Source organism: Elgaria multicarinata, chromosome 11 (genome assembly GCF_023053635.1).
Source record: "Elgaria multicarinata webbii isolate HBS135686 ecotype San Diego chromosome 11, rElgMul1.1.pri, whole genome shotgun sequence".
NCBI classification, from domain to species: domain Eukaryota; kingdom Metazoa; phylum Chordata; class Lepidosauria; order Squamata; family Anguidae; genus Elgaria; species Elgaria multicarinata.
This window is the reverse complement of record NC_086181.1, coordinates 19,340,316-19,365,778: the sequence shown is the minus strand read 5'-3', so window position 1 is coordinate 19,365,778 and position 25,463 is coordinate 19,340,316. Positions and strand designations below refer to the sequence as shown.

The window sequence follows — 25,463 nt, the reverse complement described above, 5'->3', positions numbered from 1 at the left end:
CTAAAATGTGTCCATGGTTCTTTTCGCTTCGGAGTCCACACAAGGGACGTGCCAGGATTCAAACATTTTCTCCAGGCTTTAGATCCATTCCGGCCACAAGGAGACAGCTTTCTCCGTGTCTGGTGGGAAAGGGCCTTTGGCTGTAAGTGCCTGAAAGTGGGCCAAACCTCCGCAAGTGGGAAAAGAAACTGTACTGGGGAGGAGAAACTAGAGAAGCTGCCAAGCTACATGTTTGGAATGAACTTGACTGGTCGCAGCTACAGCATTTACAATGCCGTCTATTCTGTGGCACATGCGCTACATGCTGTGTCCTCATCTGGGTCCCAACATGCCATGAGGGGGGAAGGCAAGAAGATTCTGAATATCCAGCAATGGCAGGTAATATTCTCATTTTTTTAAGGGTCTGATCCTGCAAGCTAAGGGTGAGCTTTTGTGCAGGGACTACTCAGGAGCAAGAGTCTACTTGGAAGGAGGGGGGAAATCCCAGTTAAGTACAATGGGGGAGCAGATGCTAAACTAGGAAGAAAGGTAGCTGACAACGGCCCCATTCATGGACCCCCATGGTGGTTAAACCAGAAAGCCAGGCTGTGTCCAGAAGGCAACTTAAACCATGCTTTTAACTATGGTGATTAAGCCAGAAAGCCAGGCTGTGTCCAGAAGACACCTTAACCCATAGCTTTCACCATGATGAATAAGGCTTTTTGCCCACTATATGTGTCAACAACCACTCACCTCCCAGATCTTTGCTGGGTGACCATCTCCCTTTGAGCTCTTTGTTCACAGGCAGTAGGGAAACTGTCTTCGGCATTGAACTGAACAGTAGAGCAAACTAAACAACAGAGGAGCAAATGTTCTTCCTTGATGGTCACAACCACAGTATGTTAGAGGACCCCAGGACCCCACCACAACGAGTCACCTGTTTTCTAAGCATTTCTTCCATTTCAGATTCTTGACCCACTGAGGAACATCCGGTTTAACAACAGTATTGGAGAAGAAGTGTCTTTTGATGAAAGGAGTGAGATATATGACATGGAAAACATGGTCTTCTTCCCAAATGAGTCTTTTGGCTATGTGAAAGTTGGACGTGTGGATCTGAGGGGGGGCCCAGACCAGGACTTCACCATTAACTCTGATGCAGTTGTGTGGTCTACAGAGGTAGGATGGAAGTGATTGCTCTCTGATTACAGGAGAATGAAAGACTGGTCTGTTCCCATTATTTCAGAATAGAAGATGACTTCTTAGATGAGATCAAAGGCCTATTGAAGCCAGAGAGACAGTGTTACCCAGTGGTAATATGATTGCTTTCCATGCAGAAGACGCCAGGTTTAATGCCTGGCATCTCCAGAGAGGCCAGGGAAAGACTCTTATCTGAAACCTGGGAGAGAGAAATGCTGCCAGTCAGTGTAGAGCATTCTGACTTAGGTGGACTTAGTAGCTTCTGATGTCCCTGTTTCTGTCTTCCCAGCCTTTTGCATCTTAGAAGAGTCTCAGTTATGATGGTCCTAAATGACCTGCAAACATCAAGAAGCGATTTGGCGCTCTTAAACTGGCTTTTGTATCTCTTCTACAATGGGAAATTCTGTTAAGATGCTTTGGGCATGGTTAGATGAGGGGGGGTGGAGGGGGATGATCTCACGATATGATGATCACGAGATCCTCCCCCTCAGTCTACATGTGGCGCGCGATATCCAGGAGAAAGAGGACGTCACGGCTGCCATTTTGTTTTTTATTCGAAGAAGAGCGCAGGAGTGCTCCTGCACAAAATGTAAGTTTTATCAAAAAAAAATCCCACTGATCCTGCTCACCCCACCCCACCCCCGATGGGCACGGAGCTCTTGAGGAGCCCCACACCCCAGACCAAGTTCCTGGGTCCTCGTGGTTACTCACAAGGAACCAAGATGAAAAAGGGATGCTCGGCCACACGTCCCACAGTATCGGGATCATCCTGGAACCGCAGAAAAAGTCAGGTTTAAAGGGGAGGGTGATATCCCAGGGAAAGGAAGGGATCATCCCTCCCGGCTCCCAGGATCCCCTGTGCGTCATGTGGATGCACAGGGACGATTCCCGGGCACTCCCCGGGATATCGCCCCATCTAGCCATGCCCTTTGACTTCTGTGTAGGATAATTTCCATCACATCTCATTAAAAAAGACCCCGACTATTCCTATCTTCTCTTTAAGAGGATGCCCTATGCAAGGTGTGCAGAGATATGCTCTCCAGGGCACCAGAGAAGAGTTCCAGAGGGGAAGCCGGTGTGCTGCTATGAATGCATCCGTTGTCCAGAAGGGACCTTTTCTAACCATACAGGTACCGGAAAAGTTGTGATCTATATTAAAGTGTAGAATGTACCAAGAGAGGCACAGATCATGGATAAGGGGCAGGGCCTGCAATTTTCACTAGGGCCTAATCTTCACCAAGCAGCATATTCCACTGTGAAAGCGGTATATAAAAGGCAGGAGCCACACTACTGCTTTATAGCGGTATTGAAGTGCACTGACAACTGTTGTGGCCCATTGACACATACCATACTGCTTTCATAGTGCTATATCCTGCTTAGTGTAGGTGAGGCCTAGGAATAACATTACATTTTTGGTTGCATACCTCTATGACACTGCTATGTATGTTTTCCTGAAATAATGCTCAGAATTCTTGGGGTTTTCTATGCCTCTTTTTAAAAAGGCAGTTAGCACAAAAAGGCAAAGCAGAATGAGCAGTTACCAGCCCCACATGCACAGAAGGAGGAGGAGGAGGAGGAGGAGGAGGTGGTGGTCCACAGCTTTCTTCTAGTGAAGGCAAAAAACACCTTTACTCACACAGACAGGGGGAGGAAGAGGGGGAGGAGCATAAAGGAAGCAATCCGAGAAAAGTAGGCTATAGAACTACTAATGCTAGTCTATAGTCCCAGTTCCCACGAATTGACTATCCCCTTCCCTCTCAGAAAACTGGCAGACGAGGATGTAATACTCCCAACAGGAGTAACAACAAGTACATCTTTAATACATGTGCCAGAAAATGCCACTATATCCTCTGTTGGGGTTTCTTCCATATTTTCATTGACTCCGATTTTTAAATAGAATTATTTAAAGACCATGTTCCCAACATCAGTTGTTTTGGCATCAGCCCTGAAGCTGTTGATCAGAAGCTGATCTGAGCAGCTGCTCCATGGTTCTTGTAGCAAGCACGGAATGACACCCCACCCCAGTTCAAACAGAACGCTCAGCATCAGGACCAGCACATCTCCTGGGGGGCGGGGGAGACACATAATAATTGAAATTCAGAAGACACTGCAGGTGACACATCAGTGTTCCATTCTTACAGTTACCTGGAATACATTTCCAGTTAAGGAAATTTGGGATGGGGGGAGAGATATTGGAAAATATTGAAAATGAGATTGATATGGGGGGGATCATATTATTTATTTATTTATTTATATAACACCATCAATGTACATGGTGCTGTACATAGTAAAACAATAAAACAGCAACGCCCTGCCATATAGGCTTACATTCTAATAAAATCATAATAAAACAATAAGAAAGGGAAGGGAATGCACCAAACAGGCACAGCGGACAATAAAACTAACAGTATAAAAGTAAGACCAAAATCAAGTTCTAAAAGCTTTAGAAAAAAGAAAAGTTTTCAACTGAGCTTTAAAAACTGTAATTAAACTCGTGGTCCGCAAATGCTCTGGAGGAGAATTCCAGGCATAAGGGGCAGCGAGAGAAAATGGACAAAGCCGAGCAAGAGAAGTAGAGACCTTTGGGCAGGTAAGAAACATGACACTCGGTGAGTAATGAGCACGAGCGGGACAATAATGTGAAATCAGAGAAGAAAGACAAGAGGGAGCTAGGATGTGAGTATGACAAGCTTTGAAAGTCAACAGGGGGAGCTTATATTTAAGGGAGAGGGGAAGCATTCTGACCCTTTTCTGACTCTATTTGCTGATGCTTAAGGAGGAAGCAAAAAAGGGAAGTTGTACAGAAAGCTGCAGAACAGATAATTCCTTCTACCCTTGTTTGGGTGAACTGGTCCCCACAAAAAGAACAAATGTGTAATGCCTGTGATACGTCAGTAGCTGTTCTTCATTCCAGATGCACTTTGCGGTGCCCTGTGCCCAGAATATTAACACCCAAATAAGAACGAAGACCAGTGCATTTCCAAAAATATCCCTTTCCTTTGCTATTTAGGGATATTGGGTTTTGTTGCAAAAGCAGGGGGTGATACAGGTGACCAATTGTGGATCAATTCTAATATATTACAAGGATTTCATTTCCAGGTTCAGAATTCAGATGTTGTTTTTCTTCTAAAATACTGTAACACAGAGACCCATCATGTTCAAAAAATATATTTTCCGACTGTTTTCATGAGTGGCCAAATCTCAAACACAAAGCTGTAAATCAGAATTGTTCACTTGGTCGTGCAATGAATTGTAGAATGGATAATTCCATCTCTTTATTTCTGAGCTAAATAGGCTACCCCAAAAAGAACCCATGTGTCATATTTGATATACGTCAGTTTCAGTGCTTGTTGTTCATTGCAGATGAAGCTCGCTGTGCCCAGTGCCCACGTGATCAATATCCAAACAAGAACCAAGACCAGTGTATCTCCAAGAAGATCCACTTCCTCTCCTATCAAGAGTCTCTAGGCATCATTTTAACTTCTCTTGCTCTTTTCCTCTCTCTGATCACATGTCTTGTGCTGCTAAGCTTCATTAAATACCGTGACACACCAATTGTCAAAGCCAACAACCGAGACCTCACCTATGTCCTCCTCATCTCCCTCCTGCTCTGCTTCCTCTGTTCCCTCCTCTTCATCGGCCGACCCACAAAGGTCACCTGTCTTCTACGACAAACTGCTTTCAGCATCACCTTCTCTGTTGCCGTTTCTTCTGTGTTGGCAAAAACTGTCATGGTGGTTCTGGCTTTCATGGCCACCAAGCCAGGAAATATGGCAAGGAAACTCTTGGGAAGACAGTTTACAAACTCTCTTGTCCTGGCCTGTCCCTTCATCCAAGGTGTTATCTGTGCTGTCTGGATAATAAACTCTCCTCCATTCCAAAACCTGGACTTCCATTCCCTGGCTCAAGAGATCATAGTGGAATGCAATGAAGGGTCTGTCAACATGTTTTACATTGTCCTGGGTTTCCTGGGTTTCCTGTCCTTTGTTAGCTTTGTGGTAGCTTTCCTAGCAAGGAAATTGCCCGACAGCTTCAATGAAGCCAAGTTTATCACCTTTAGCATGCTGGTGTTTTGCAGTGTTTGGATCTCCTTTGTCCCAACCTATCTGAGCACCAAGGGGAAGTCCATGGTGGCCGTGGAGATCTTCTCTATCTTGGCCTCTGGCGCTGGTCTCCTGGGTTGCATCTTTCTCCCAAAATGCTATATTATTCTTCTGAGGCCCAATCTCAATTGTAAAGATAATTTAATGAGGAGATAGATTCTGTGATTATAAAACATTCTGGGGGGAAAAACCCTGACATTTTCATCGATCTGTCCACCACAATCCCAAGATCTCGTTCTTGTTCAATCACCACAAGCTCAGATCCCATTAAGTTTATTTCTTTTTCTTTGTAACGTTTATACACCACTGAATATAATAGAAACTCTCTGTGGTTCACAACATTATATAGCTGTAATGATGAATAACCATGCATTTCTCTAATCTCCTTTTCAAGTCAGCTAATCTAATGGCCATTGCCAAATGCCAAAATTGAGATACCCACTTGTGCTAAGTAGAACTGTCTCTGACGTGTCCTGAACATAGTCCTAATACATTTCATTAGATGACTCCAAGTTAAGAACATAGGAAGAGCCAAGCTGGATCAGACCAAGGGTGCATTCTAGTCCAGCACTCTGTTCACACAGTGGCCAACCAGCTGTCAACCAGGGGCCCACAAGCCAGATTTAGGCCTTAGCAAGATGGGGCGAAATCCCAGGGCGATCCCCGGATCGTCCCTGTGCCTCCACATGACACACAGGGGATCCCGGGATCAGGGAGAGATGATCCTTCCCTTGCCCCAGGATCTCGCGCTCACCTTTGAGCCGACTTTTTCCGCGGTCCTAGGATGATCCCAAGATTGCAGAATGTGTGGGCAGGCATCACAGGTTGTCCCAGTTCCTCGCAAGGAGCCAGGTGCTGCACACAGGGCACAAAGCTCCTCAGGAGCTCTGCGCCCATCGAGGGGGGGGGAGAATTAATTTTAAATTTTAAAAAAACCTACGTTTCTGCATACGAGCATTCCCGTGCTCTTCTTCTTTAAGAATTTTATTTTTAAAATGGTGGCCATGACATCCTTGCCCTCCAAGGTCATTGCGTGTCACGTGTAAGCAGAGGGGGAGATCTCACGATAAAAACATCGTGAGATCTTCAACCCTCTGTCCCATTAGACCACTAGGTCTAGCTGAGGCCATAGTGCAAGAGCACTCTCCCAACCATGTGCCCCAGCAACTGGTGTACATAAGCATATTGCCTTTGATACTGGAAGTAGCATGTAGCCATCAGGACTAGTAGCCGTTGATGGAATTGTTCTTCATGGACTTTATAAACATCTACCATGTCCCCTCCTTCTGGTAGTTTTCTTTTCTTTTTTCAAAATTAAAAAACCCTCCACACCAAAAATTTATCTTTTCCTAATACAGTGATGTACTCTGACCCTTCAATCATTTGGTTGCCCTTCTCTGCTCCTTTTCCCAACACTTTAATACCCCTTTTAGTGGTGTGGTGACCACAACCATACATCTTATTCCAAAAGTGGTCATAGTTGAGTTGACATTTTCATTGAACTATCCACCACGCCCCCCAAGATCTCTTTCCTGGTTGGTCCCCTCATTTTGAGATCCCGACAATGAATAAGTGGATTTTGGGCTATTCAGCATATAATTGATTCTCCAGACATTAATCAACAAATCAGCTCCACAGACTGAGATTAGAAATTTTTATGTTCATGTGTACAGTGTGGCATTCCTTTGTTAAATCATTTTTTCCCAATCCAGAAGAATTAGCAGGAAAACTTCCTGTTGGATGGTGTCCTTTGACATTTGTATGTTGTAATGCGTGATCAAAGCCTCCATCATTGCGCTGGCTGATTTTCAGTACGCTAGACAAGGTTGCAAATGAAAACATGAGAAACTGCAAAGAATTGGACCACTATTGGTTCTCATATCGCCTCATCAATATCTGAACTTTCTCTTGCATCTACTTCATGCTCCCAACTAGAGTCACCGTAGTACTTCAAGAGCAACGTGTTGCCAGCCTGCAGTCAAAGGGACTAGTGCCATTGACTGTAAATCACTTGGTATCTGTAAGGAGGTGTTCTGGCTAGGTAGACAGTATGCTTGTCATCCCTATGATAGTGGATCTACAGATAAAGCAATTCATAAAGGTCCCAGGGCATGGTCTGCAGGCACACAATTCAGCTAAGCAGGTTCTGTGTGTGATCGGTGCCTGGCTTTTAAAACTACTTATAGATCAATCTCAGGGGGTGAGTGCAGATGGACCTGTAGCTAAGACAGAGCCAATTCCAAGGGGTATCAGCATATTCAGGGGAACCGTGGAGTTTGCAGAGAGATGATGACGATGATAATGATATAATCAGTCACTCCACAGTAAAAACTCAACTAAGAATGCAATATAAAACTCGCCTAGCACAAATCCTAAAATCTAAACTCAACTCTAAAAACATTTTCAAAGCCATCAACACCTACGCAATACCCATCCTCACATATTCATTCAGAATCATACACTGTTCACACATTGAACTCAAGGAAATAAACAGACTGAATTGCACCGAACTCACAAAACACTGCATGCTCCATCCTGTGGGAGCCAACATGCCTGAAGACCTCCCTCATTATCTGCTTGTCTGCCAATTTTTTAAAGATTTAAGGACAAACTTATTTAGTGATTTAGACCTGCCATCAGGCAGATCTGATGGCTATTTAATCAATTTTTTATTTGGGGATAGATTGCCCCAGTTCTCTGAAAAGGTGGCCCGCTTCGCTTTCAGAGCAGCAATTCTAAGGAGGAAATTCTGTGACAAGTTGAACTGTGTTTATGAGTAATCTTTTACTGTTAGGTTTGTACATCTTGCTCTTGGTTACTGTTGTAGTTGTTTTAATGTGTTGTTTATTGTAATGTCATTTGCTATACAAATAAACTACTTTCTTACACATGATGTCCAAACACAAATTGTGGTTAAGGGTTCCCAAACAAGCCTGGTTTAAATTTTGCTGACTAGGTTTGGGTGCGCTTGACCAAAATCCTGGATTCGGATTCACGTGGAGCTCTCCCCTTCCTGGTTCGATTACCCATTCATCCAAAGAAAGGAGCAAATGGGCTCCATGCACCAGCACATAACTCATTCACAACATGGTTGATTGACCAGGATGCCGGGCTTATCGTTATGCAAAACAGGGCCTATTGAAAACAAAGTTTCCATTGTACACGCAGGGTGCTTAAATTTTCATGTAGAAAAATAGGAATCCATTTCAAATCAAGTCAAATCGTGTATCCAGCATAGTATTTTCCCCAGCCTTGTCTGGAAATGGGAGGGCTTGAATCTGGGAGGGTTTGAACCTTGCATGGAAGGCAGGTGCTCCATCACAGAGCTACAGCCCTTCCCTGTACTCCAATAATAGTGAACTGTGCCTCAGGCTGCAGCCCAAGTGTTATTTCAAAAGGGCTCTTCATGTGCAGCTATTGTTCCAAAGGACACTTTATAGGGCATGTCTACACCAGGGGAGGACAGGGGGAGGATCTCACGATACGCTGATCACGAGATCCTCCCCCTCAGTCCACATGTGGCGCGCGACGTCCAGGGAGGAAGGAGGACGTCGCGCCCACCATTTTTAAAAAGCAAAACAAAACACAGGACCTGGAGTGCACTTGTGCTCCAGTGCAAAAGTAAGGTGTGATGTTTTTTGTAAAAAAATGACCCCGCTCCCCTCCCCACCCCTGATGGGCATGGAGCACTTGAAGGGCTCCGGCCCTGTGCCTGGTTCCCGGCTGCTTGCGATTACTCACGAGGAGCCGGGACGAAACCGGGACAGCTGCCCACACCTCCCGTGGTCATAGGACGATCCCTTGAAAAATCAGGCTAAAAGCCATCCCGGTAATCCCAGGGAAATGGAGGGATTATTATTATTATTATTATTATATTTATTTATTTATTTATTTATTTATATAGCACCATCAATGTACATGGTGCTGTACAGAGTAAAACAGTAAATAGCAAGACCCTGCCGCATAGGCTTACATTCTAATAAAATCATAATAAAACAATAAGGAAGGGAAGAGAATGCAAACAGGCACAGGGTAGGGTAAACAGGCACAGGGTAGGGGAAAACTAACAGTATAAAGTCAGAACAAAATCAAGTTTTAAAAGCTTTAGGAAAAAGAAAAGTTTTTAGCTGAGCTTTAAAAGCTGCGGTTGAACTTGTAGTTCTCAAATGTTCTGGTAGAGCGTTCCAGGCGTAAGGGGCAGCAGAAGAGAATGGACGAAGCCGAGCAAGGGAAGGAGAGGCCCTTGGGCAGGCGAGAAACATGGCATTAGAGGAGCGAAGAGCACGAGCGGGGCAATAGTGTGAGATGAGAGAGGAGAGATAGGAAGGAGCTAGACAGTGAAAAGCTTTGTAGGTCAACAGGAGAAGTTTATATTGGATTCTGAAGTGAATTGGAAGCCAATGAAGAGATTTCAGAAGTGGAGTTACATGGTCAGAGCAGCGAGCCAAGAAGATGATCTTAGCAGCAGAGTGGTGAACAGGCAGCAGAGTGGTGAACAGGCAGCAGAGTGGTGAACAGGCAGCAGAGTGGTGAACAGGCAGCAGAGTGGTGAACAGGCAGCAGAGTGGTGAACAGGCAGCAGAGTGGTGAACAGGCAGCAGAGTGGTGAACAGGCAGCAGAGTGGTGAACAGGCAGCAGAGTGGTGAACAGGCAGCAGAGTGGTGATCATCCCTCCCTGCCCCTGGTATCCCCTGTACATCATGTGGACACACAGGGATGATCCTGGGGCAATCCCCGGGAGAAGGCGTCATCTAGACACGCCCATAGTCTAGGCATCTGTTGTTCAGTTAACTCCTCGCAATGCTTTATGTACTTACATGCAAGCTGCTTAAATCTATATTTAGGGGTATAAATATGATAAATAAATAAATAAAAATATTAAGTCAAACTAATAGTGTATATAGCAGACTACTCTCCACTCCTGCTATCTGGAGATATGAAGGCTTGAACCTGGGTGGGCTTGAACCCTGCATGCAAATCAGGTGCTCCGCCAACTCCAACAAGAGTGAGACGTTCATCAGACTGCAGCCCAAGTATTGATTCAAAAGGGCTCTTTGTATGCAGCGATTGTTCTTTAGAGACAGCTTTTGCTCAATCGACTCCTCTCAAAACTTTATATAAATACCTTCAGCATTGCGGTCACAATCAGCTGGACCCATTTTGCGTTGGGATCCAGGCAGATTTGCCTCCCATTCTTCATGGTGGCGCTGAAAGATAAGGCAGAGGAAATAGCTGGATGAGTGAAGAAGAGCTTTCACACAGACAATGGTGGTGAGAAAGGTTTTTCAAAAGAGCTGGCCGGGATGGGGATACTTGCATGATTTCAGTAACGGCGCAATGAGGCCCCTTTTCAGTGAGTTTTACTTCAGCAATAAGCCTTACTGGGATCATTTTAGACTGCGTTTGAATGCACTGGCAACGTAGACTTCTTCTCCCGGAGACAGCTGTGGAGGGAAAAAACAGATTCAATGAATGTAATTTGGACTTCCCTCTCCTGGGCCGGATCTACACTAATGCTTTAAAGCGCTTTATAACAGTTTTGAAAACAGTATATGGAGGGTGTCCTAGGCCCCAACAGTTGTGAAAACTGTTATAAAGCACTTTAAAGTGCTTTAAAGCAGTAGTGTAGATCCTGCCCTAGATGCACACACACACACACCCCGCAAACATGCCAGTGCATGGAACTGCCCCATGGAACTGCGAGACAATAATGTGCCACCAACAGATGCCTGGTTTGCATTTAAAACCTTGGGTGAGGGTTTTCTCTCCTTCGCTTTTTTTTTTTTTTTAAAAAATCTAGCCCTCATGGAGGCAGAAATATTTACACTTGAGCTTCTTAAAATATTGATTCTTTCTCCATTTCACATCACATATCCTTAACAAAATTCAGAGTGTAACATTTTTAAGAGGCTGCCTATTCGCTACCGGGGCATGTTTAAGGTTCTTGTACTAGTATACAACACCCTAAACAACATGGGACCAGGATACCTGAGAGAGTGCCTTTTCCCCTATCAACCTCTCTGGTCACTGGGGTCCTCTGAGGTCATGCTCCTGGTGGTTCCTCATAGACCTATTGTCTGATTAGAGTCCACCAGGGGAAAAGCCTTCAGTGCGGTCGCCACCATCCTATGGAGTTCCTTTCTCTGGAGGTCAGGCAGGTGCCAACTTTATATTCCTTCCGGCACCATCTGAAAATGTTGCCGTTCCAGGAAGCCTTCCCTTAACAACCAGCTGTGATTTTATGTGCCCTGTTTCTTTTAAAAATGAAATAAGAAAATAAGAAAATATTTTATATCCTTCACAGTTGCATGCAGAGTACTACACACACAAAGAGACAGAGACACAGACACACAGACACACACACACAGAGAGAGAGAGAGACTTGGTCCATAGCTAGATGGGGCAAAATCCCAGGGTAATCCCCGGGATCATCCCTGTGTGATCACATGATGCACAGGGGATCCCGGGATCAGGGAGGGATGATCCCACCCTTGCCCCGGGATCTCGCCCTTCCCTTTAGGCCCACTTTTTCCACGGTCTCGTGCTAAGCCCGAGACTGTGGAACGTGTTGCCTGGTGCCGCGGTTTGTCCCGGCTCCTCCCAGTTCCTCACGAGGAGCTGAGACCCACGCACGGGGTGCAGAACTCTTCAGGAGCACTGTGCCCATCAGGGGTGGGGTGGGGGGAGAGGGGGAAAGAATTATTTAAAAGAAACACCTACCTTTTCCACATGAGCGCTCGTGCACTCCTGCCTCTTTAAAAAGTTGAAAAATGGCGGGTGGGATGCCTCTCTCTCTGAGGTCGCCGCGCACCGTGTGTGAACAGAGGGGGGATCTCGCAATAAAAACATTGCGAGATCTTCACCCCTCCGTCACGCAATAACAGGTAGGTCTAGCTAAGGCCTTGGAATAGAAGTCGTAGCTCTATAATCCATCTTCTAGTCCTTAGCCCTTTCTACACCATACTGGTGTAGAGGGAGGGAGGGAGGGGGGAAGATCTCGCAATATACTGATCACGAGATCCTCCCCTTAGTCCACATGCAGGAACGACATCCGGGGAGGAAGGAGGGTGTCATGCCTGCCATGTTTAATTTTCTTTTTTAAAGGAGATGAGCGCATGTGCACTCCAACGAAACGCAAGTGTTTTTTAAAAAAGCCCCAACCCCACTCCCACCCCACCCCCGATACCTCCCAGCCCAGTTCCTTCACTCTACTGATCCCCACTACTTGCGGGAAGGAGGGAAGAAGCCGGGACGGGCGGCCACACAATCTTGGGATAATCCCGAGACTGTGGGAAGAATCAGGTTTTCCCAGGGAGTAATCATCCCTGGGAAAACCCGTTCTTGTCTGTCTTTCCTCCTGGGAGTCCCTGTGCGTCATTTGAGCACACAGGTACTCGGCTGTGACCTGCCCAGATTTTCAGGCTGGTGTAGAAACGGCCTTTGTCGGAGCCAGGACTCAGCCTGTTTTCAACCCAGGGCTCTATCCAAGGTTTGCCCCACACACATACAACCATGCACAGTAGTCCCAATCTGTGCAAATGCACTTCTGGCCACCGCCGAAACCCGGGCATCCAGGCTCAGGGCTGAATCCAGGAGTACACCCAAGCTGCAAGTACACCCACCACATGCTCTAATACCTTGCCCAAAAATGGAATATTAGAGACTGGCCAGTAATTATCCAATATGGTGGGATTCAAGGAGGGCTTTTTCAACGCGGATCTTACCACTGCCTCCTTCAAGCAGGTTGGCACCCTGCCTTGGAGAAGGGAAGCATTGACCACTCCACTTAACAACTCAGCCAGCCCTCCTCTGGCTGGTCTTATAAGCCAGGAATGGCAAGGATCTAGCATACATGTGGTGGCTCTCACCCCTCCAAGGACCCTGTCCATATCATCAGGCTGTACAAATTGAAAACTATCCAATAATACTGGACAAGCAGGTGCAGAGTTACCTCCACTGGGTCTGTATCAACTATAGCATCCAACTCAGAGTGGATCCGAGTGATTTTGTTTTCAAAGTGCTGGGCAAATTGGTCACAGGGGGCTGTCAAAAGGTCTGAATTCTCCTCTTGGGGGCCAGTATGTAACAGGCCTCTGACCACTCAGAACAGTTCCACTGGACAGCGCTTTGCAGACGCAATAGTGACAGGAAAAAATTAGTTTCTTTGCTTCCCGTGTTGCCACAGAGTAGGCCTTCAAATAGGCTCTAGCCTGTGTCTCTAGCTAACATAGAGACAGGGTTTTCTAACAGGGATAGGCAACCTGGTGCCTTCCAGATGTTTTGGACTGCAACTAGGGATGTGTGAGAATTTTGTTTTTTCAAATACATGCAAGCACGCCCTGCTCGAAGCCCTGCACATGAGCACAAGGACATGTCTCCCGAAAATATTTGCAAATCGTCAAACACATGCTTGCATTTGTCTCATTCCCAGTTCCCAGTTCCTAATTGGTGCAAATTTCCTTAGTAGACCGAACCAGCCCTGCTTCATTCTATAGAGGAAATCTGCACAAATTTCAAGAGATTTGCGCAGATCTCCAATTCGATCAATTTGTACAAATCTCCCATTCACACAAAGCAAGCAGCGATCACAACTTCACTTATTCATCCATACCTAACTATAATTCCCATCAACCCTAGCCAGCATGGTTAATGGTTGGGAATTCTGGGGCTTGTAGTCCAAAACACCTCTTACAGCCTCTGGACACTGGTTTCTATGAGTTTACCTGTATCGGCGCAGTAGCTCCATTCCTTGTCGCTGTCATAGGTTGCTGTCGTGGCACACCAAAATCTCCCATCCTCCTCATTCTCATTGGTGCAGGTGGAGTACGTTTGATTGCCATAGGTGAAGGGGAAGACACAGGGCTTGCCTTTGGAGTTGCCTTCATATGCTGCAGATGTGGGGAATAAGAGGGCTAGATGTTAATCATGGTTTATCTGAAATACGACCTTGAAAGCCTTGGAATTCAACAGCTGGGCAGGGCCAGTGGCAGCTGCAAAGGCCAGTGGGGCAGCGGCCATAGGACCCACTGGCATGGATGCTGACTTTGATTGTGTGTCAATGCCCAATCAAAGTCCGGGGGGGGGGAGCGGAAAAAAGAGAGGGCCTGGAAGGAAAAGGGAAAACAAATGCAGCATTGTGGATCTGAATCCTATGGCACAAGAAGCTGCCTCATACCAACTTAGACTCATTAGCCCCGTTCAGACAACATGCTAAACCATGCTGCTTAACCACAAAATGGTTAATGGAACGCATTAAGGTTAAATGCATTTGAATAACCATTTTGTGGTTAAGCAGCATGGTTTAGCATGTTGTCTGAAAGGGGCCTTTGTCCAGTATTGTCCATGTTGACTAGTAGCATCTTCCCAGAATCTTAAGCTACATGGATTTGAAACCAGGGAGCATCTATATGCAAAGAATGTGCGTCACCCCTGAGCCATGGTCTCTCCACATCAGATTGAAACTGGATAAAACACATAGCAGACTTACTGATTTTATTTTATTTTTTTCCTAGGGAACCCTGGAAATGCCTATTCAGTGAGTGGGGAAGTTCAATGTGAGATTCTTATACCAAAGTGAACTCCAAAGTGAGATTCTTACCAAAGTACACTTTCTGGGATTATTTGGAAGATACATGGCAATCAAAGTCATATGTAGCCAATACAGGTTTTAGAGCACATAAGGCTCAACAAAGGGATGTTGGAGAAAGGCTCAATGGATTCAAATGAGTTTGGGTTTCTATGAATCCAAACTGAGGATTCTGCAGCAGACCGGCTTTTTCCGAGTCATGAAAATTCCATGGACTTCCAGACTGGTCTTTTTACTTTGGGGAGGGATTTGAGCTAATTCCATTAGTGCATTTGAGCCAATGTGCATTAGCATTGGTGCTCATTCACGCAAGTTGAACAAAATTCTAGTTGTAAAATTCGATTCCATCAAGGAGCAGACGACAGAACAAAAGTCGCTTGACAATCTGCGAAACATAGACGGAACAGATCTTACAAAATTGATACATCTCAAAAGCAATTCCTCCTTAAGTTCTATGTTTTGGACGCTTTATGTTCACAGGCTGCACGTGACATTTTAGCTTATCTTGCAAGGCGATCAAGTTTGCCCTGGGAAAGTCAAACGCCACAAAGGAAAAGACAGCGGCATCATTTAACAAGCATGGCCCCATGTTTAACTGGATTGCAGAGAGGAGTGATTCTTATCCTTTGCCAAAAATGGAAGGATCACGGTAAAGGGAAAACAAATAGACTTTCTTGCAGAAAACCAGAGTCTCCGGTTCATTTTGAAAACTTTTCTAAATGCACTTTGCCCCGACTTGTATCACGTCTCACTGCTCTTTTGATACCTGTACAGACATTGGGACATGCTGACAATTCAAATGCTTGACCCTGGCTGACAGCTACCCAAGAGACTGCCAGGGCTGCAGATTTGGTGGTCGAGCTAGAAGGTGGTTTGGGGAAACATTTTCTACCCACTCCCCAAAACCCCTCCTCCAATTTCAAGCTGCAGCTTCTTTTCAAAGTGCTTTCAGCTCAACCTTAGTTTGGATGGAGGACTGAAAACCTGGAATGTTCTCACATAGGTTTTAAGAAGGACTGCAAACACAGAGTCAGTGTGGCTAGAGTGTTGGACGGCGGGTTGAGAGATCCGGGTTCAGCCATGGAAGTCCACTGGGTGACTTTGGGCCAGTCACGGGCTCTCAGCCCAACCTACCTCACAGGGTTGTTTTTGTTGTGAGGATAAAATGATGGTGAGAACTATTGTGTCAGCTGCCTTGAAGGGAAAAATTGGGTTATGAATGCAATAAATAAATAAATCATGGACATTTTAATAAATAGGAAGGGGGCTACAATCAGACCCTGCACTTTTATGCTTTACTAGTCTGATGTAGAGCTTTGCCATCACATGATCTCCTACCTTGAAGGGCGCACAACTTCCATTTCCCATCCCTGTCATAGTTATCTGTTGTGGCACACCACAGTATGTTATCGTCACCTCCATCCCCGGTGCACGCGGAGTAGGACTCATTGTTGAAAACGAAGGGAAAGGTACATGGGCGATGCTCTGTGGAGGCAGCAAAAGGTATTATGAAGAAGGCTTTTTATAAAAACAACGCAAAACCCTATATTAAGGGCATAGCTGGACAATGGGGGTGGAGGGGGATGATCTCACGATTTTGTGATCGCGAGATCATCCCCCTCAGTCCACACGTGGTGCGTGATGTCCACACGTGGCGCCCGCCATTTTTTTAAATAAAGAAACAGGAGCTGGAGCGCACTAGCGCTCCAGTGCAAAAGTTAGTGGGGGGTTTTAATAGAAAGCCCAGACTCCGCTCCCCGCCACCCTCGATGGGCACAGAGTGCTTCCAGAGCTCCATGCCCTGTGCCTGGTTCTCGGCTCCTCATGTTTACTCACGAGGATCCGGGACTATACCGGGATGGCTGCCCACACGTCCCGCAGACTCGGGATCATCCCGGGACTGCGGGGAAAAATGTGAAAAATCTGTAAGGCCATATCCCGGGGAAATGCAGAGATCCGGGATATCACCCGATCTAGTCAGGGATTAGTGAGGAAACATGTAGTGTGCTGAAACCTTTACAGGGGGTCCGGGTTGAACTGCATTCCGCTAACTTGATGCGCAGAGATCACATGCATGCCAGCATCCTTAACAGCGGATATGGGACTCATGCGTCCCTTCCAGAGGCTGTTGGAGTGAAACACGCATCCTTCACCATTGTCTATGCCAGCGAGGGCAGATTGGATTCACAGTCCAACAACATCTGAAAGGCGACATATTCCCCATCCCTGAATAAGGACAAGATCTCGCCTATATACAAAGCAATAACAAAACAGAGTCCACCTATGTTCCTGTGCACTGTGCAAGAACAGCAGTGTTTCTCAAGCAGTTTGAACTTTGCCCCCCACACACACACCAAACTTGGGAACAGATGACTTCGGCCACTAGCAGCCAACTCTTGGGTCAGTGAACGCACACAATTTTCATCCCCATCTGCATGTCTGCAGCCCATGAGTATGGAGGATGTGTGGACTGGGATACAAGCTGGCATTGGTAGAAAACTAAAAGAGGCCATGTCAGCCTCCATCCTAACACTAGAGTCACATGGCAATGGTAGGGAGACAATGGGGACAGAGAATGATGGGCCCAGAAGCTCTGATGTGGTCCTTGCCTCTATGGAGCTTCCATGGTAAGCAGACCAGTTTTGGTGACTCTGACACAAAGCCTGTGCTGTTGTGAGGAAGGTGCCTGTGGCTGTACCTGCTTCAGGATCCTCTTCGTCCTTGGAACCATGCGATATCCTTCCATGTGTCACATCTCCCCAGGAGGGGTGCCCCACAGTTTAAGAACTACTGATATATGTGGATGTCCATGAGCACACAGGTAGGCCCCTATAAAGCAGGACCCATGCAAATCTCCTATGCCGTTGACACTCTGGATGGTCACCCCAACGTCCTAGAGCTCAACTGAGCCTTAACTATAGTCTATCATGATTGTCTTCTGGTTTGTTTGTTTGCTTGTATCACTTACCTGAGGGCTCACAGTATGTCCACTGAGGGTTCTGATCATAGTTTTTGCTGAGGGAACACCAGAGCTTCCCATTGGAGTCTCCATCTGTTGTACAAGATAAGTAGGATTGGCCTTTGTAGATGAAAGGGAAGGTGCATGGCCCTTTGGGATTTGCATTTAGTCCTGGAAGATCAGAGAAAAGAGATAGGGTGGGTGGGTTCACTCTATGACAGTACTGTTTCCTGGGTTCTGTCAAACTCTTGCCTAATATCGAGAAGACTTCTATTATCTGCCATTCTGCCAATTTTAATTTAAGGCAGGGATAGGAAGTTGGCTGGGACATGCTAGAAGTTGTAGGCTTTATAGTTCTGTCAAAACATACATAGGATTGGCCCTTTAGACACTATTCCACCGCTTATGTATTTTGCCCCTCCCCTCCCCTCCCCTCTCTCCCCTCCCCTTGAAGCTCCGCAAACTTCAGCTGGGCTGACTGTTCAACCTGGCCATATTGGAAGGAACAGTCCTACACTGAGGTCCTACATCTAGAACTGACTCCCTCACTGACTGCAACACAGCAGCCTTCAGTGATCTTACGTGTGTCCGCACAGTAGCTCCACCTTTCTCTCTCATCGTAGCTCCCCGTTGTGGCACACCAGAATCTTTGGTCTCCATGATCTTCATTAGTGCAGGTAAAGTATGTCTGGTTCTTGTAGATGAACGGGAAGACACAGGGCTGCCCATTGGAGGTTCCTCCATATTCTGTACATGTGGGGAGCCCAAAATTAAGAGGGTAGACCTTAGACATAGTTTGGAAGAAGGGAAGAGGTTGAACGTTCTCCCTTCAAATGCAAGCTGTAGCACAATTCTCTAGCAACTTCTGTCATTTTTGCAGCTTGAATTTGCATTTAAAAGTGTGCACTTACACAAATGTGCACTTTCAAAATGCACACTTTTGTACTAGTGCATTTCTGCAAATCCAGCTAAAATCCACATTTTCATGCTTTAGCCTATGGGGGACGTGTGCATTTTGACCTGAAGGAACCTCCATGCAGGAACTTGGTCGGGAAAAATGCACTTTAAAAAACAATGCTTATTTTGTTAAAATGGGAACAGCTGCATATTTAAAAAAAATGCATGTGGGAGGAAGCTTGAGTTCGGGAATTCAACCAAGGCAAAAGGAGCTTTGAAGAATTCAGAGAACCTCAATGAACTCAAATATTGCATGTTCGTTACCCCTAGTACAATGCTGGTGGCATTCATGCTAAATAACACTTTAATCTCCTGCATGGTTGAACAACTGTCAGAGGTTGAAAGTTCTTCCTTCAAACACAAGCTGGAATGCAATTCTCTGGCAATTTTAATCATTTCTCAAATTTGGTTTTGCATTCAAAAGTGCACACCTACACAAATGTGCTCTTCCAAAATGCACACATCTGCACTTGTGCAAATCACACCAAAATTCACATTTGTGCACTTTAGACTATGGGAGAAGTGTGCATTTTTGCAAGCAGGAACTTCCATGCAGGAATTTGGTCAAGAAAACTGGACATTTTATATAAAAATGCTTATTTTTCAAATTGGGACCTTTTTGGAAATGTAATTCTAAAGACTGAGCATAGTCTGAGAGGTCAGCCCGCTTCTTCATTCCAATCAGATTTTGAACTGATATGAGAGCCTCAGTTGATTCTTATAACATATGGGCAGGCACACTCTTAGGCCATAGCTAGTTGGGGCAAAATCCCGGGGCGATCCCCGGGATCATTGCTGTACGTCCACATGACGCACAGGGGATCCCGGGATCAGGGAGGGGTGATCCCTCCCTTGCCCCAGTATATAGCCTTCCCCTTTAGAACGCGTTACATGTGGCCGGGAGCCATGGTTTGTCCTGGCTCCTCGCGGTTTCTCACGAGGAGCTGGGACCCGTGCATGGGGTGCAGAGCTCCTCAGGAGCACTGCGCCCATCAGGGGCGGGGGGCGGGGAGCGGGGAAAATAATTATTTTAAAAAACGACACCTACCTTTTGTGCACGAGCGCTCGTGCGCATCTTCCCCTTTAAGAAAATTTAAAAATGGCGGGCGCGATGCCTCTCCCTCTGAAGACGTTTCATGCCACGTGTGAACAGATTGGGGATCTCGCGATAAAACCATTGCAAGATCTTCACCCCTCCGTCACGCACTAACAGGTAGGTCTAGCTAAGGCCTAAGACTCTACCTTGGCTGGCAGCTAATGAGAGACTGCCAGGGGAATCTGGGAGGTGATTTGGGGGAACCATTTTCCAAATCACTCCCAAAAAACTCTTCCCCAATTTGAAGCTGAAGTTTCTTTGGAAAGTGCTTTCAGCTCAACTTTAGTTTGGATGGACTACAAAAAGCTTGGGATCTATTTACAATGGTTTTAAGAAGGACAGCAAACAATTGATTTTTCTTATACATAAGAAGGGGGTGACAATTAGCCCCTGCACTTAATGTAGAGCTTTTTAGAGCTTTTTCAATCACATGATCTCCTACCTTGAAGCAAGCACACTCTTCATTTAGTGTCTCTGTCATAGTTATTGGCTGTGGCACAACTGGGACCAACACACCTTTGAGATGCCACTTCTTTCTCACTACAATTGTTAGAGTACCAATGACAGTGATCATTTATTGTAGAGGCTTCTGCCACTGCAATTAGGAGGCTGAAAACCTCGTTTCTGCTTGTGGCCCACAATATCCTAAGCCCACTAGGGTGTCCTCTTGTTAAGTAGAAAGAGAGAGAGAGAGGGAGAGAGGAGCAATATATTATTCTGGAGTGGGAGTTCTAGTGGGATTCCACACTTCTCACCATTGAGGGCACAAGGCTTCCGTTGCTGATGCTCATTATAGCTGGCGGTTGTGGCACACCACAGCGTCTCATTGGAAGAATCAACGTTGGTGCATTCAGAGTAGGACTTCTCTTTGTAAATGAATGGGAAATTGCAGGGAGGAGGAACTGAAATGGAAACAGAGGGCAAGAGGATGAGAACAGGAGCTACGATGAACTCAAATGAAAAGGCATCAGGAGTGGTGCTATAATACAAAATCTCCTTTTAGCCTGGAGCACTGGCAAGGATCATCAAGTTATTTATTTTACATTTCTTTTTGGAAGATTTATTTTCTGTCACTTGATCAAATGGTTGTTGAAATGGTTTAGAAGAGGATGTAATAATACAAGAACCACCCCAAAAAACTTCACAGTCACACAAACAAGCCACTGCACACACATGTACACACATTTCATATATATATATATATATATATATATATATATATATATATGGCGATGCATGGCACATTTCTGAGGAAGAACTTTTTGTTGCTAGGCAACAGTAGATAAGAGAAGTACTTTGTGTTGCTAAGCAACAGGATATGTAAACACAGCTGATACAGCTGGCATTGAAACATGTCATTGCTGAACCAGCGTGGAGGCCTCAGGTAAATTCTGCAAGCCAGCAGGATGGTTGTGGGAAGGAGAGGGGTGGGGCGGCAGCTGGAAGTGAGCAGGGCAGAGTGGGGGGAAGAGGTTGGGAGGGAGTGGGGGGAGTGGCTGGGAGTCTTATAGACTCTTGGTTGGCCTTGCAACCAGCTTTCCTATGCCCGAAAAATGTAGCAGTCGCCCTTGTGTATATAAAGAAATTTTGATACTGAACAATAAAGTACTAGCATGCAGAAGGTCTACATGAGTCAAGCTAGTTCATTATATTTCTATTCTGGCTCTCTGGGCTGTTCGCAAAAATTAAAACCATTGAAATGCATTACATAAAGTATAAAAACATTCACATGTCATCTTCACCTGATGTTGGAACACTCCTGTGGGTTTATGGAAGCCTGAGTTCCATAGAGTTATTGTGCGAAGAATTGCTCCCATTTCCTTAGATTAATCTTTCTACCATTTCAGATGTTTAGGGCTTTGTTTGCCATAAACTTTACTTTGTACATGGCTCAGCAGCTAACAGGCAACCAGTGCTGTACTTTTAGCACAGATGTTAGGTGAGCACCCTAGCTGCTGCATTCTTCACTAGCTGCAGCTTTTGAACTACACAAAGGCAGCCACACATAGAATGCATTGCAGTAGTCCAATTGTGAGGTTACCTGTGCATTGACAACCTTGGTTCGGCTATCCCTATCCAGGAATGGGCATGGTTGGCGTACCAACCAAAGTTGGTAATGGGTGCTCCAGGCCACCAGGTCTGGTGGGCTTCCAGTGACAAAGGTCCAGGAGCACTACGTACTTGCTCCTTCAGGAGTGCAACCCCATCCAGAACAGGCTAACAGACCCAGGAACTGCTAGTCCATAGGGTCTCTGTCTTATAGAGGTTCAGCTTCAGTTTAGTAGCCCTCATCCTAACAATTGCAGCCACACACGGGTTTAGAATGTGCACTGGCTCTCAAGACAGACGTCACAGAGAAATAAAGCTGGGTTTCAGCATACTGGTGACACTTTGTCCTAAGTCTCCTGATGACTGTTCCCAACAGCTTCATATAGACATAAATAACAGTAGGGACAGTATGGTGTCCTGTGGCACCTCATAGTTCAGCGGCCACGGGGCTGAGGCACAGTCAGTCACCCAAAGCTGTTCTCTGTAACCAATCCTGCACGTATGGCCTCATCTACACCAAGCAGGATATGGCACTATGAAAGCAATATATAAAAGGCAGGAGCCACACCAAGCAGGATATAGCGGTATGAAAGAGGTATATGGTATGTGTCAATGGGCCGCAACAGTTGTCAGTGCATTTCAATACCACTATAAAGCAACAGTGTGGCTCCTGCCTTTTATATACCACTTTCATAGTGGAATATCCTGCTTGTTGTAGATGAGCCCTTTGTTTTACAAAACTCATTAGATATCCTTTAAGTTTACCTTTTTCATTTTCCCTTTGACACAATTGTAACAAAGCAAAGGTCTCTGTAATCTGTGGTCAGCTGTAAGAAAACCACTGAAAGTGATATGCTAGCCTAGGTTAAATGAACCAGAAAAAATACATGATGGAACATTCCTTACCATCACCTGCTGCGAGTAAAGGTAGGAGAGCCAAGCTGTACAAGAAGGAGGCCATGGGTGAGGTCATCTCTCCACTTAAAGCAGTCTTGCAAATTTGAAGACCATAGAATTTACTCAACCCAACCCCCTGTTTTTTTTATATATATATGCCCCACATAGCCACTCCTTCCGCCCACAACTATGAACTTTGGCTGTTTGCACAATGGCCAGGGACTGAATAAATAACATGTTTATACCTAATGTTCCAAACAGCAACTGTCTATCTCTACCTCACTTTTGGGACACAATCCCATGCATGTTTATACAGAAAAAGGTCCTACAATTCCCAGTATTCCCCTGCTAGCATGGGAATGCTGGGAGTTGTAGGACTGTTTTCTGTCTAAAATGCATCAGATTGCTCCCTTAAAGTATTTTACTTCTGTATTATTTGTTTAGAATTGGTTTAAAAACCATTTCTTTTGAAGCTGTAAAACCTCCCTTTCCATTGAATCCTGTCTTGAATCCTTCATTTTTTCCTCTGTGTACAATACCTTAATAAATTACTTAATTTGTAAATCTGCTCTAAGATTGGCTGGATAGTAAACTCTCCCACATCCCTGGCTGTGCTCCCATATTGCAGGATTTCATCCCGGGGTTAGAAAAGGGGCATGAAGCAAGTGGCAGCCTAGTTTACACTTAGGAAAAAAAGCCCAGAGGTAAGAGGGACATGGTGGTGTCCACAGAGTTCTAACTTCTCCACACAGGCATCATCTATACCAAGCAGGATATGGTACTATGTACTGAACTGCACTGACAACTGTTGGGGTCCATTGACACATACCATATACTTCTTTCATACCACTACATCCTGCTTGGTGCGGCTCCTGCCTTTTATATGCCACTTTCATAGTGCAATATCCTGCTTGGTGTAGATGAGGCCACAGATTCACAAGGGTTTTCTGGAGAGTATTTTAAAACATCAGGGCTTCTTCACAAATATAAAGAAATAAAGAGTAATGGGAGCAGATTAAAAAAAAAGACCATCCCACTTTTACTTCAGAGAGAAGTGCTCAGAGCCTCTGTGCTTGAGCTGTAACTAATTCTGATGAGATGCTTGCTTAGGTCAATGCCAGGGGCAAAGTTTTCTCAGAAAGGCCTTGTGTAAACTCGGCAGGGCCAAGGTGGTCTAGTTTAACTTGGCCATCCACCCAGAGCTGCTGTTTGTTGGCTATACTATTCCCAAGTGGAGGGAGGGAGGGGCTGAATGTTCAATGGTTACATGATCATTGCAGGTGAATCCTGTGAGTACAATCAGGATCTAATTTGAATCAGGGCTCATTCCAGGAGGACAATTTTCCAGTGACAGGAATCTATCTGGAATATGTGGGGAAATGACATGAGTGAATCTGAGTATGTGAAGTGTTCTTTTCCCTCACCAATGAATACCATGCAGAAACATGCACACACAGGACTGAGGCACTGTAGGTCTATCAGAACAAAAGGAGTAGCTTTCAAAGAAGTTAGGCCTTCCTACCACAGTCTTCTTTTCTTTTCTTTTTACTCAAAAGTATTACTCAGGTCAGGGCCAGGAAGGGTGACATCAGCCTTCCACAAGCAGTTGTCCTGCAGATGGGTTGGGCTATGAATCCATTGGCCATGCTGGTTGGAAATGATGGGAACTGTACTCCAAAGCAAAAGGAGGACATCAAGTTGGGAAAGACTAGGCTCCACCACTCCACAGTCAGCTAGGTCAGTCATGCGGCTTTCACTAATGTCCTATGCAAGATATGTTGTGCAGTGCATGAAGCCTTTAGGGCCAGAGCTGAGGTCCGAAGGCCCGTGAATGATGCAGCAACTCTGCTGAAGCTCAGCAGGTCTCGGCCTGTGCAGTGCCTGGATGGAAGATCACCCAAGAATGGATTCTGCCTTGAGTGCTGTAGAAGAAAGTTAGGATGTAAATGAATTATTTCTTTATTTTTTCAACGCAATGGTCAGGTCTGCCATGTTTTCCTCAAATGCCTTGGGAGCCAGTTCAGAGGAATGTTTTGAATGCACATATGCAACTAAATACCCAGAATATTACACAGTGCAACTATGCTGATATCCATACAGAATACAGATCCATGTGTAAGTAAGGACTGTGGGCAGAAAGAGGGCATCTTTAAAGCAGTATGAATCCATACTGGGCACAGCTTTATAAACTTTATAAACATCTACAATGTCCCCTCCCTCTGGTAGAGTTTTCTCTTTAATATATTTTTTTTTAAAAAAAAACCCTACAAAACAAAAAGTTTACCTTTTCTTAGTACAGGCTGCCCTTCTCTGCTCCTTTTCCCAACACTTCAATACCCCTTTTAGAGGTGTGGTGACCACAACCACACATGTTATTCCAAAAGTGGACACAGCAGACTTGACATTTTCATTGAACCATCCACCAGAACCCCAAGATCTCTTTTCTGGTTGGTCCGTTCCTTTTGAGATCCCAACAATGAATAAGTGGATGTTGGACTATCCAGCATATAATTGATTCTCCAGACATCAATCACTAAATCAGCTCCACAGACTGAGATTAGAAATTTTTATTGTCGTGTGTACAGTGTGGCACTCCTTTGTCAAATCATTTTTCCCAGTCCAGAAGAATTAGCAGGAAA

General features: G+C 45.3%; 2 protein-coding genes across 2 annotated transcripts; one reads left to right on the top strand and one right to left on the bottom strand.

The window, feature by feature from the left end:
• Positions 1 to 4,598: 4,598 nt before the first annotated feature.
• Positions 4,599 to 6,067, top strand: LOC134406669 (vomeronasal type-2 receptor 26-like; the record flags this gene model as incomplete). Its single annotated transcript, XM_063138187.1, has 2 exons — positions 4,599 to 5,286; positions 6,063 to 6,067. Coding segments are annotated over 2 exons (693 nt in total), but the record flags the coding sequence as incomplete, so codon positions are not given.
• An 852-nt stretch (positions 6,068 to 6,919) lies between these two features.
• Positions 6,920 to 22,943, bottom strand: LOC134406538 (epididymal sperm-binding protein 1-like). Its single transcript, XM_063138012.1, has 9 exons — positions 22,834 to 22,943; positions 20,634 to 20,780; positions 18,408 to 18,572; positions 17,835 to 17,996; positions 16,205 to 16,351; positions 14,004 to 14,168; positions 10,598 to 10,724; positions 10,406 to 10,487; positions 6,920 to 7,095 (listed from the first exon to the last, which is right to left on the bottom strand). The coding sequence occupies exons 1-9, from the start codon at positions 22,898 to 22,900 to the stop codon at positions 7,069 to 7,071; spliced, it is 1,089 nt and encodes a 362-aa protein (XP_062994082.1). The 5' UTR covers positions 22,901 to 22,943; the 3' UTR covers positions 6,920 to 7,068.
• Positions 22,944 to 25,463: the final 2,520 nt, after the last annotated feature.

Bases quoted from the DNA above. Each gene is read 5' to 3' on its own strand.
- LOC134406538 (XM_063138012.1), bottom strand. From the start codon at position 22,900: ATGACCTCACCCATGGCCTCCTTCTTGTACAGCTTGGCTCTCCTACCT. The intron at 18,573-20,633 runs GTGAGAAGTGTG...CCACATGTACAG, and splicing joins GAAGCCTTGTGCCCTCAATG to AATATGGAGGAACCTCCAAT. The intron at 7,096-10,405 runs GTATTTATATAA...AACCTTGTCTAG, and splicing joins TTGTGACCGCAATGCTGAAG to CGTACTGAAAATCAGCCAGC.